General features: G+C 44.3%; 2 protein-coding genes across 9 annotated transcripts in view; one reads left to right on the top strand and one right to left on the bottom strand.

Moving 5' to 3' along the window:
- Mpv17l (Mpv17 transgene, kidney disease mutant-like) overlaps nucleotides 1-12,012 on the bottom strand; it is a 46,459-nt gene extending 34,447 nt beyond the window's left edge. Inside the window, exon 1 of one of the 2 annotated variants that reach the window (NM_001289562.1) lies at nucleotides 11,893-12,012. In NM_001289562.1, coding sequence (NP_001276491.1) covers nucleotides 11,893-11,908 — 16 coding nt within the window. In that variant the 5' untranslated portion in view covers nucleotides 11,909-12,012. The remainder of the gene's footprint in view (nucleotides 1-11,892) is intronic. The other variant, XM_030249342.1, reaches the window with a different exon arrangement.
- The window catches only part of Pdxdc1 (pyridoxal-dependent decarboxylase domain containing 1), a 70,032-nt gene continuing 69,323 nt past the window's right edge, over nucleotides 11,997-12,705 (top strand). For 4 of the 7 annotated variants that reach the window (NM_001357225.1, NM_001039533.2, NM_001291017.1 and 1 more), the window contains exon 1: nucleotides 12,028-12,258. In NM_001357225.1, coding sequence (NP_001344154.1) covers nucleotides 12,238-12,258 — 21 coding nt within the window. In that variant the 5' untranslated portion in view covers nucleotides 12,028-12,237. Of the gene's footprint in view, nucleotides 12,259-12,705 lie in introns of all 7 variants that reach the window. The other 3 variants (XM_011246055.3, XM_011246053.2, XM_011246054.3) reach the window with 2 other exon arrangements.

Here is a 12,705-nt window from a genome sequence, read left to right as displayed (position 1 = left end):
TAACTATCTGCACTTAAGTCTGGGTTTTTAATTCTGTTCCACTGATTTACATGTCTGCTTTTATGTCAGTACCACACTGGTTTTACTACTGTAGATGTACTGTTGATTTTCTTGTTTTTGTTTGTCAACTTGACACAACCTAGTCATCTGAGAACAGGGAACTTAACTGAGAAATTACCTTCATCAGACTATCTGTAGACAAGTCTGTGAGGCACTATTTTTTATTTAATTTTTATTTTTTTAGATTTTTATTGTATGAGTGTTTTGCCTGTATGTATATTTGTGCAGAACAAGCTTACCTGGTGCCCAAGAGGCCAGAAGAGGGCGTTGGATCCCATGTAACTGGATCTATGGATAGTTGTGAGCTGCCATGTGAGTGATGAGAATTGAACATCAGTCCTTGTATTAGTCAGGGTTCTCTAGAGTCACAGAACTTATGGATAGTCTCTAGATAGTAAAGGAATTTATTGATGACTTACAGTCGGCAGCCCAATTCCCAACAATTGTTCAGTCACAGCTGTGAATGGAAGTCCAAGGATCTAGCAGTTACTCAGTCTCACGCAGCAAGCAGGCGAAGGAGCAAGAGCAAGAGCTAGACTCCCTTCTTCCAATGTCCTTATATTGTCTCCAGCAGAAGGTGTAGCCCAGATTAAAGGTGTGTCCCACCACACCTTTAATCCCAGATGAAAGGCGTAGCCCAGATTAAAGGTGTGTTCCTTAAACTCGGAGATTCAATCTTCTGGAATCCATAGCCACTATGGCTCAAGATCTTCAAACCAAGATCCAGATAAGGATCTCCAAGCCTCCAGATAAGGGTCACTGGTGAGCCTTCCAATTCCGGATTGTAGTTCATTCCAAATATTGTCAAGTTGACAACCAGGAATAATCACTACAATCCACCCCTTGTCAACTTGACACAAATAATATCTCATGTTCACATGAAACAATAACAAGGTTGTGAATACGCCTGATATGATATAACTATCCCTCGTACAATCGCAAACACATTTGTAAATTTACAATGGGGCATTCATATTAGTTCATAATCCTCGTTTCTGCAATTGGTTATGTGGCCTTAATTGGTATTTATAACTACCTTCCTCTACTACCCATTCTGTATTTCCTTCACCTTCAGCCAGCACCTCAGCAGGTCTTGGCTCTTTTCCTGGAGGATTGACCCATACCTTCATTCCTGATGGGTCTGCGTCCTTTGTCATCCTGCTTGGATTAGGCTGTTGTAGTTTCCCATTGACTTTAATCACAGGACATGGTAGTACTAAGAGACGCCCTAAGGGATCTCTTACACTCCAGACATAATCTTGCTTACCACCATTGTGAAGAGATAATCCAATTTCCCCATGGTAATCTGGATCTATCACCCCTCCTAACACTGTTATTCCTTTTTTAGCCTGTTGGTTTAAGGGCATTAGAAGCCCAAAATGACCAGGGGGGAAGTCTGAGCTTCCAGTTCAATGGAATGTTTGTTGTAGCTCCTGGTAGGAGCACTCCCCTCTCTGGAGCCAAAACTTCTAGGCCAGCAGAACCTAGAGTTATGGGGACAGGAAGCAAAAATTTTCCTAGAGGGTCACTAGGAGTAATAGTAAGTGGAACTATTCCATTTTCCACCCCTTGATTCCTGGACCCATGAATCCTGGCTATGGGTGAAACTACCATATATCGAGCGCTGATTCAAAGCATATACTGCCTTCCGAAGAACTCTACCCCAGCCTTCCAAGCTGTTACCACCTAATTGGTGCTGTAACTGTGTCTTCAAAAGGCCATTCCATCTTTTTATCAGACCAGCTGCTTCAGGATGATGGGGAATGTGGTAAGACCAGTGAATTCCATGATCGTGGGCCCACTGTCGTACTTCTCTGGCTGTGAAGTGAGTTCCTTGGTCAGAAGCAATACTGTGTGGAATACCATGACGATAGATAAGGCATTCTGTCAGTCCGTGAATGGTGGTTTTAGCAGAGGCATTACGTGCAGGAAAGGCAAATCCATAACCAGAATAAGTATCTACTCCAGTAAGAACAAAACGCTGTCCTTTCCATGAAGGAAGTGGTCCAATGTAGTCAACCTGCCACCAGGTTGCTGGCTGGTCACCTCGAGGAATGGTGCCATATCTGGGGCTCAGTGTTGGTTTCTGCTGTTGGCAGATCTGGCAATCAGCAGCAGCTGTAGCCAGGTCAGCCTTGGTGAGTGGAAGCCCGTGTTGCTGAGCCCAAGCATAACCTCCATCTCGACCACCATGGCCACTTTGTTCATGTGCCCATTGAGCAATGACAGGGATGGCTGGGGAGAGAGACTGACTGTCCACAGAACGGGTCATCTTATCTACTTGATTATTGAACTCCTCCTCGGCTGAAGTCACCTTTTGGTGAGCATTTACATGGGACACAAATATCTTCACATCCTTTGCCCATTTGGAGAGATCTATCCACATACTTCTTCCCCAGATGTCTTTCTCACCAATTTTCCAATTGTGATCTTTCCAAGTCCCTGACCATCCAGCCAATCCATTGGCTACAGCCCATGAGTCAGTGAATAATCGTACATCTGGCCATTTCTTCTTGCAAACAAACTGTAATACCATGTGTACTGCACGAAGTTCTGCCCACTGTGAAGATTTCCCTTCACCTGTGTCTTTCAAGGTTGTCCCAGAAAGGGGTTGTAATGCTGCAGCTGTCCACTTCTGGGTGGTGCCTGCATAACGTGCAGAGCCATCAGTAAACCAGGCTCTAGTCTTCTCCTCTTCGGTCAGTTGATCATAGGGAACACCCCATGAGGCTATAGGCGCATGCTTGGCAGCAGATGGCATTGTAACAGGAGTAGAAACCATAGGCATTTGAGCAACTTCTTCATGTAACTTGCTTGTGCCTTCAGGACCTGCTCTGGCCCGATCACGTATATACCACTTCCATTTGATAATAGACTGCTGCTGTGCGCGTCCCACTTTATGACTTGCAGGGTCTGATAGTACCCAGCTCATGATGGGTAGTTCAGGTCGCATAGTAACTTGGTGTCCTATTGTCAAACGTTCAGTTTCCACTAAGGCCCAATAGCAGGCCAAGAGCTGTTTTTCAAAGGGAGAATAGTTGTCTGCAGATGATGGTAGAGCTTTGCTCCAAAATCCCAAAGGTCTTTTCTGTGATTCACCTACAGGGGCCTGCCAGAGGCTCCAAACAGCATCTCTATCAGCCACAGACACCTCAAGTACCATCGGGTCTGCTGGGTCATATGGTCCAAGTGGTAGAGCAGCCTGCACAGCAGCCTGGACCTGTTGAAAGGCCTTCTCCTGTTCCAGGCCCCACACAAAGCTAGCAGCTTTCCGAGTCACTTGGTAAATAGGCCTAAGTAACACACCCAAGTGAGGGATGTGTTGTCTCCAGAATCCAAATAGACCCACTAAACGTTGTGCTTCTTTCTTGGTTGTAGGAGGGGCCAGGTGCAATAACTTATCTTTCACCTTAGAAGGAATATCTCTGCATGCCCCACACCACTGGACTCCTAAGAATTTCACTGAGGTAGATGGTCCTTGAATTTTGGTTGGATTTATTTCCCATCCTCTGATACGCATATGTGTTACCAATGAGTCCAAAGTGGTTGCTACTTCCTGCTCACTTGGTCCAATCAGCATAATGTCATCAATATAGTGCACCAATGTGATATTTTGTGGAAGATCCAAACGATCAAGATCCCTTCTAACTAAATTATGACACAGGGCAGGAGAGTTAATATATCCTTGAGGCAAAACTGTGAAGGTATACTGTTGGCCTTGCCAACTGAAAGCAAATTGCTTCTGGTGGTCCTTATGGACAGGTACTGAGAAGAAGGCATTTGCCAGATCAATAGCCACATACCAGGTGCCCAGAGATGTGTTAATTTGCTCAAGTAACGAAACTACATCTGGTACAGCAGCTGCAATTGGAGTTACTACCTGATTTAGTTTTCGATAATCAACTGTCATTCTCCATGATCCATCTGTTTTCTGCACTGGCCAGATAGGAGAGTTAAACGGAGATGTAGTGGGAACCACCACCCCTGCATCTTTCAAGTCCTTGATAGTGGCAGTAATTTCTGCAATGCCTCCAGGAATACGATACTGTTTTTGATTCACTATTTTCTTTGGCAGAGGCAACTCTAAAGGCTTCCATTTGGCCTTTCCAACCATAATAGCCCTCACTCTACAGTTCAGGGAACCAATATGAGAATTCTGCCAATTTCTGAGTATATCTATCCCAATTATACATTCTGGAACTGGGGAAATCACCACAGGATGTGTCCGGGGACCTACTGGACCTACTGTGAGTCGGACATCAGTCAAAACTCCATTAATCACCTGCCCTCCATAAGCCCCTACTTTAACTGGAGGGCCACAATGTTTCTTGGGATCCCCTGGGATCAGTGTCAACTCAGAACCAGTATCCAGCAGACCCCGAAAAGTCTGATTATTTCCTTTTCCCCAGTGTACAGTTACCCTTGTAAAAGGCCGTAGGTCCCTCTGGGGAAGAACTGGAGAAAGGGTAACAGCAAAACCTTTGGGTGTCTTATCAAGATCCTTCCTCAGCGGAACCTGGCCACCCCTTCATTCAAGGGGTTCTGGATCTGCAAACTGTCTCAAGTCTGGAAATTGATTCACTGGCCGAGATTGCTGTTTACCACGATCTAATATAGCCTTTCTTTCATTGGGCTGTTTACCACGATCTAATGTAGCCTTTCTTCCATTTGTTTGAGAATTTTTCTGCTTATACAGATCAAACAAATATGCAGTAGGCTTCCTATGTATTTCATTCCTGGAAACACCATGATTGGTTAGCCAGTACCAAAGGTCCAACCGAGTCATGCCATTATAAATTTCACCTCTCCTGTGCTGACCATTACTGGGTATGTTATTATAAACATTCTTTTGTCTACGCTGTCCATTATAATAACTAGAATCACCTTGTCTCCAGCGATTCAATGCTGCCACCTGGCCCTTGTTACCTCGGAATCCAACTAAACCCAGTGAATTTAATTCATCTAATTGAGCAGAAGCATCTCCAATGCTAAGATCTGGCACAAGGAAAAGGGAAAGAACAAAACCCTTCAAATGTGCTGGTGCCCCTCTCACCAATTTGCGTCTTATAGAGCTGGTGAAAGGCATATCTTCTGGACCTTCCCATTGTGGACAATTATGCTTTACACAATATATCCACTCTAGCATTGCAATTTCCCTAAGTCTTAAAATCCCTTCATCAACACCAAGCCACGGAATATCAGGCATCTCCAAGTCATTTCCAGTAGGCCATCTTTTGATAAACACCTCAGCCAACCATTCAAACAAACTTTTGACACCTTTTTTTAACTATGCGAGCTTCCGTATTAAACCTAGAATCTCTACTCAGAGGACCCATGTCAATAAACTCAGCCTGCTCTAGTTTTATGTTCCTTCCACCCTTATCCCACACCCTTAAAATCCATTCCCACACATATTCACCAGGTTTCTACTTGAATGAATTAGCAAACTCATTAAGCTCCTTAGTAGTGTAGCGAATTTCCTCATGGACTACACTTTCTACCTCCCCTCTAGGAGCCTGTTTTGCTTTGAGTCTGGTTACAAGTCTAGAAGAAACTATTGGTGGGCCTTGAGAAACATCAGTAGTGAAAGTCATTGCTGGTTTATCAGACTCTGCAAAATTAATTTCCTCATGTGGGGAAGGCATTATTTCAAGGGGTGGGGCTGAGGGTACTACTTCCTCAGGTGGGGCAAACCCTTGAGAATCTGAAGATTCAAAATTCTCAGCTTCAACATGGTCTTCCCACACATCCCCGTCCCATGTTGTAGGATCCCATTCTTTGCCAATTAGAGCCCTTACTTTAACTGTCGACACACTCTGAGGCTGAGACTTGAATTTTCGCTGTAGTTCAGCCAACCTTACAATGAGAGTTTCTGTTTGATTTTCTGCAACTTGAGCTCTATTGCTACAAGAGAGAAGATTCTCCTCAAGGACACACTTAGCAACTTTTAGATCGTTTACTTGTGTCTGGAGCCTTTCGATTTTAATCACACAACTCCTTCCTTTCATTCATCATTTTTTCCACAGATACTAAGAGCAGCCAGCCAGTAAAATCATTTTCCGATTTTTTCCCCATCTTGTAGAAAGCTTTGTGCACTGAATCACCTAATTCATTAAGAAAATCAAGGTCATTAGCTTCTTTAAGTTCGGAATATAGTTTCAACCATGGGTCTTCAAAATTCTCTGAGCTCCCAGGAGGGAGAGAATCTGGAGAGGTTTCAATAGTTGAAAGTGCTGGTGGATCAACAAGCCAATTCCAGTATTTTAAAAGATTCATCCTTGTACTTCTGTTACTCTAGAACCACTCCTGGTACCAACTTCTGTATTAGTCAGGGTTCTCTAGAGTCACAGAACTTATGGATAGTCTCTAGATAGTAAAGGAATTTATTGATGACTTACAGTCGGCAGCCCAATTCCCAACAATTGTTCAGTCACAGCTGTGAATGGAAGTCCAAGGATCTAGCAGTTACTCAGTCTCACGCAGCAAGCAGGCGAAGGAGCAAGAGCAAGAGCTAGACTCCCTTCTTCCAATGTCCTTATATTGTCTCCAGCAGAAGGTGTAGCCCAGATTAAAGGTGTGTTCCTTAAACTCGGAGATTCAATCTTCTGGAATCCATAGCCACTATGGCTCAAGATCTTCAAACCAAGATCCAGATAAGGATCTCCAAGCCTCCAGATAAGGGTCACTGGTGAGCCTTCCAATTCCAGATTGTAGTTCATTCCAAATATTGTCAAGTTGACAACCAGGAATAACCACTACAGTCCTCTTACCTGCTGAGCCATCTTTCTAGCCCTGTGAAGCATTTTTTTAAATTATTAATGATTGAGGGCCTAGGCCATTATGAGCAATGCCACCTGTAGGGAGGTGGTCCTGGGTGGTTTAAAAAGTAGGTTGAGAAAGTCATGGTAAACAAGAGCATGCAGGTTCCTGTGTTGGTTATTAAATGTAAGATTAAATAAATCTTTTCCTCCTCAAACTGCATTTGACCATGGTCTTTGTTTTAGCAACAGAAAGTTAAATTAGAATGGTAACTCTGTACTATAACTTGAATAACTTAATAAAACTCCAGCACAGGGGTGGGTATGGGGGACATTTGGGATATCATTGAAAATGTAAATGAGGAAAATACCTAATTAAAAAAAAAAGAATGGGGAAACAAAAAAAAAAACAAAAAAACAAAAAACAAAAAACTCCAGCACTGTTCCAGTGCCTTCTATACTTCATATGAGCTTTATGATGTTGCTCTATTTCTATCATTTTTATTGAATGATATTACACTGAATCTGTAAATTGCTTTTGGAAAAATGGTAATTTTTACAATATTAATTCTACCAATCCATGAGCCTAAGAGATCTTTCCATCTTCTAGTATCTTTTTCAATTTCTTTCTTCAAAAATATAAAATTTTCATTGTAGTGGTCTTTTACCTCTGGTTTAAAAAAAATAACACTAAAGATGTTTGAAAAAGCCATAGGAAATCATGGTCTACAGAGTGAGTTCTAGGACAGCCAGGGCTACACAGAGAAACCCTGTCTTGAAAAACCAAAAAAGTGAGTATAATCACACACATATTTCTGGATAGAGTGACTGCTCATGAGGTGATAACGTTTCCCTCAGGAGCCATAAATTATTTAAAGAAACCCCAGTACCAGAAAGAGGAAGGGAAACATTTTAGGTTGTTGGTCACGGGTATCTAAGAGACCTCTGAAACACTACAGGGTTTGCCATTGCCCTCGATTGCCTCTGAGATACCACACACTTTAGACACAGAAGCTGAAGGAATCAGCTGGAATTGACTTGGACATCTCCTCCCTCAGGACCAGCTCTCAGAGTAGCAGAAGATATTATGCAAGCTGCCAAGGGAGAAATGCAATCAAGAGTCCTACAGAAATGTGAAGCAGGTAAACCAGAGCGACCAGCCTAGGAAGACGCTGCTAATCTTTATATCTTGTGGATAACCAAGCTGTCTAACTGGACTTAAGCCCTGTTCAACAGGAGGGAACTCGCACCTTGTATTGTAAACCTCAACAACTACTGGTGGCTGAACAAGTAATAGACCTTAGAGGAGGACCCACTACTGCCAATTTCCTAAATCAATACAGCTTCTAACTGTACTCTAAATAGTTATTCCCACAGGCAAACATAGCTCTTACCCTTATCGAAAGCACTTTTTTTTTTCTGCAGCAAAGGCTACAGGGAGCCATAACTGGTCAAAATGCAGAGAATAAGTGACTGTGGGGTCCCCAGCCCCAGATGGAACATCTGTAATACAATGTCACATGAACTGATGGAGAACTACAGGCAGTCAATGACTGCTGGAGGAATAATCACCTGATTGTGAGGAACAACTCTTACACTCACTAATTTCTCATATTTATCTTTATTGATGTCTATTTTTAAAAAAAAAACATGATACTAGGAAACTGTACTGGCTAGTTTTGTGTCAACTTGACGCAGCTGGAGTTATCACAGAGAAAGGAGCTTCAGTTGAGGAAATGCCTCCATGAAATCCAACTGTAAGGCATTTTCTCAATTAGTGATCAAGGGGGAAAGGCCCCTTGTGGGTGGGACGATCTCTGGCTGAGTAAGTCAGGGGAAGCAAGCCAGTAATGAACGTCCCTCCATGGCCTCTGCATCAGCTCCTGCTTTCAGACCTGCTTGAGTTCCAGTCCTGACTTCCTTGGTGATGAACAGCAGTATGGAAGTGTAAGCCAAATAAACCCTTTCCTCCCCAACTTGCTTCTTGGTCATGATGTTTGTGCAGGAATAGAAACCCTGACTAAGACAGTAACATAAATGGATATACTTTGGTACAGAGTTACAGACTGTTGTGAGCTGCCATGTAGGTGTTGGGAACTAATTTAAAAATGATATATTTTGAGCATACTTCCCTCTGCACCCTTATTCTTCCTTTCCCACTTGTTATTAGTCTATTTTGTACCCTAGACATTTTCACTTCTACATTCATGGTATATGTACATACATGAGTTTCTTTACATCTAAATACTACATTTAAAGTTCTATATAGCCGAGCATGGTAGCATATATTTGTAATCCCAAGACTTGAGAGGCTGAGGCAAAAAGAGTGCTAGAGGCCAGCATGGGCTACTTAGACTCTGTCTCAAAAACAAATAAAACCCCTGGCAAAATAATAATAGGAATAAAGCTGTCTTCACTCAGCCCTTTCCCCAAACGCCTACTTATTCTTAGAATAAAGCGGAGGACAATAGTAATTCCATCTATATCTTTATTCATCTTGTTCATCCCTCACAGCTTTTGATAGTTATCATTTTTTAGAAGAACATCGGGTTATATGTATTTATTTGACGTGTGTGTGCGCGTGCGCGCGCGTTCTTGAGTGTGTATGGAGGTCAGAGGGTAACTTTAGGGAGTCAGTTCTCTCCTTCCACACTGTAGGGTCTGGGGATTAAACACAGGTCATTAGGCTTGGCAGCAAACCCCACATTTTTGCATTGCTGTAGTGAATCAGTGTATATCACTGGCTTATTTTAATATTAAAGATTAAAATATTTATTTACAATATGGCTGTAATAATTCAGCTCACAGCAAAATTATGTTGTGGAATTTAAAGAAAAAAAAAACCTACATACCCCCCTCCTTTGTTTCCTTCTGGTTTACTCTTGGAGAAAAATCTCTTTTTAACATTTTATCTATTATTTTTATGTGTTTGATGTTTTGCCTGCATGCACAGTCGAGGCCAGAAGAGTACATTGGATTCCACTGGGACTAAAGATTATGAAAGCTGTGAGCTGCCATGTGAGTGTTGGAAATTGAATCCTGTTTTTAACTGCTAAGCCATCTCTCTAGCCCTCAAGGAAATTCTTACTTCACTGTGATAGCTTACACCACTTGGGAGACAGGAGGATTGCTTCAAGTTCAAGGCAGGTCAGTCTACAAATGAACAGCAGGACAGCCAGGGCTACATAGTGAGACCCTAACTCAAAAATACTAATGATGTAAACATTCACCATATACAAGCCATATGTCTGTACAGGTTGAGTCTATTTGGGGGTAGCGGTGGGATGTTGGTTTGTTTCTCTATGTAGACCAGGCTGGCCTAGAACTCACAGAGCTCTACCTGCCTCTGCCTCCTAAGTGCAGGGATTAAAGGCATGCACCACCAGGCTTGGCTTGAATCTACTTTTTAACTACTTGGAGATAATGTTACATTTATGAGCTTCTTTTTTTAAATCTTTATTACATTTTTATTTTGTGAGCTCTTGTGTGTGTGTGCATGTGTGCCACATGCAAAAGTCAGAGGACAACTCCAGAGTTGTTACTCTTTCCACTGTGAGTCTCAGGGATCAAACTCAGTCCGGGCTTAGTGGTAGAGGCCTTTACCTCTTAAGCCATCTCTACAGCCTGTGCACTGTTTTTGTTTGCTTGTTTTTATTTTGCTATTTGCTTACAAAAAATTGTGAGTGTGTAAGCACGCATATGCCAGTCGGAGAGCATCTTGCAGGAGATGGTTCTCCCTGTCCATCAGACTTAGTGGCAACCACCATTACCATCAGCACCTTAGCTGTTTGGTTTGGAGTCACCAAGCCAAGTTGTTTTGGACTTCGGCATCTCTCCTAGTCTAGCCTCCAAATCATGAGGTGGAGGAGGAGACACTTCTTGTACCTCTGCCTAAAAAAAATAAGTCTTTAATAATATTGAAGTGTTCAGAGTTGTAATGTACCAGCACAAATATTGATGGATAGTTATCTGAATACACATGTGATAAAAAAAAAGAAGAAAATAGCAACTAATCTAGCTAATGGGCACATGACTGTTCACCGAAATTCTTTTGTCCTTTCTACAGGTTTGGAAATTTTCATAACACATTGTTTTGTTCAAGCAGGAGCACATCAGTTTTCAGTCTTTGAAAGGCACCATTTCAAGCCAGGCGTGGTGGCATACTCCTTTAATCCCAACACTCAGGAGGCAGAGGCAGGCGGATTTCTGAGTTCGAGGCCAGCCTGGTCTACAGAGTGAGTTCCAGGACAGCCAGGGCTGTACAGAGAAACCGTGTCTCGAAAAACCAAAAAAGAAAGGAAAAAAAAAAAAAAGGCACTATTTCATCACTTTTTTTTTTTTTTTCCAGTTAACTGGAGAGTCACTCAAAAGCAGCACACACGATTTCTTTGCTAGGAAATGTTAACAACACAAGCAGGCCATTTATCCAAATACAAAGTAGAGACCGCCTGCAGATAATTACTACACTGACAACCCGACCCAACCTGGGGGTTTGGGGGAGCATGCTGCATAAGAAATAGAGAGGGTAGGGATAGCTTTGTGGTTTTTAGCATCATCAGACTTCTGTGCAGGAAGTTTCACTGACCACAATGGTGGTAAGATCCCATTTCACCTACCCATCAGTAGTGGAGCAATGTAGGAAACAAATCCCACGGGCTCTTACTCACTAAAAACGCACTACCCCCACCTAGCGGGTGTGAAGCGGGAATAATGAGGTGTACTGCCGGGCTGCAAGGGACTAAACCTAAAACGGATAATAATGACCTCCATATCAAATTTCTGCTCTGATATAAAATGGAAAGGCAACAGACCTACTATTATCATTATTATTACCCATCCTCCGACAAGCCATCATTGTGACATGAGGGAGGACGCCAGAACAGCGGCCTCGAATTCCTTTCTGTCTGGACTTCTGAGGAAAGAGCTGACAAAATACATCATCCCGCGCATGCGCAAGGGTGAGCGCTGGTCTTAGGCTGCTAAGGTAAATAACTACTCCATTCCTGACCGGTGTTGACGGCGGAGGACTTGAAAGCCTGGCTTGGGCCGTGCAGCTGAGTCGATAGTATTTTACCTGGTGGATATCTCATTGCGACGGTCGTCACAGGCTTCAAGTTGGACCGCCCTATAGACGGGGTTCTTGCCACCAAGCAGCGTTAGGACCGGCCGGCGTGACGCCCAAGTACGGAAGCCTAGAAGGCCCCGCCCCGGGAGGCCCCGCCCACCCGACGGGCCTAGCCCCGCCTTCAGCAAGCCGCAGGATACCTGCGGGCCGCGCTGCGGGGCAGCTCCTCCTCCTCTCCGCCCCGCCGGCTGCGGGCGGGGAGGACGTCAGCGCTGCCAGCGTGGAAACCGCTGCGGGCCGCGGGAGGCGGAAGTAGTGCCCAGCACCGCGGGCCCAGCACCGGACGCCTCAGCCATGGACGCGTCCCTGGAGAAGGTACGGAAGGAGCGGGCGGCGCTGTGGTCCCGGGTCTTCGCCACCGGGGCGACTGGTTTCCCCGTAGGACTAAGGAGTCTCGTTGGAGGAGGGCGGCCGGGCCGGGCCGGGCCGGGCCACGTCACGGGGCCCGGTGGCTGAGGGGAGGTGGGCCCGGCGCTGTCGGAGCCGGCTTTGGCTTTACCGAGGCTCGGCGTAGGACCCGGCCTGAACCCGCGCTGGTCCTGTAGGGTGACAGGAGCAATCGGTGTGGGCCCCAGAAGCGTACGGGAAGAAGTCCTAGTTGTCGCGGAGGCCCCTGCAAAAGCCACAGATGTTCAGTGCTTTCCAAGTTAGGAGACAAATTGTAACTTTTGGCGGGCGTAGGAATCACCTGGGGACCTTGGTGAAAACATGGCTTTGCAGCCTCGGGTCTCAAGCTCGGGTGGGCGGGAACTCAGTTTGTAG

The sequence above is a fragment of the Mus musculus genome, chromosome 16 (genome assembly GCF_000001635.26).
Source record: "Mus musculus strain C57BL/6J chromosome 16, GRCm38.p6 C57BL/6J".
Classification (NCBI taxonomy): domain Eukaryota; kingdom Metazoa; phylum Chordata; class Mammalia; order Rodentia; family Muridae; genus Mus; species Mus musculus.
This window is presented reverse-complemented; position numbering and strand designations above follow the sequence as displayed.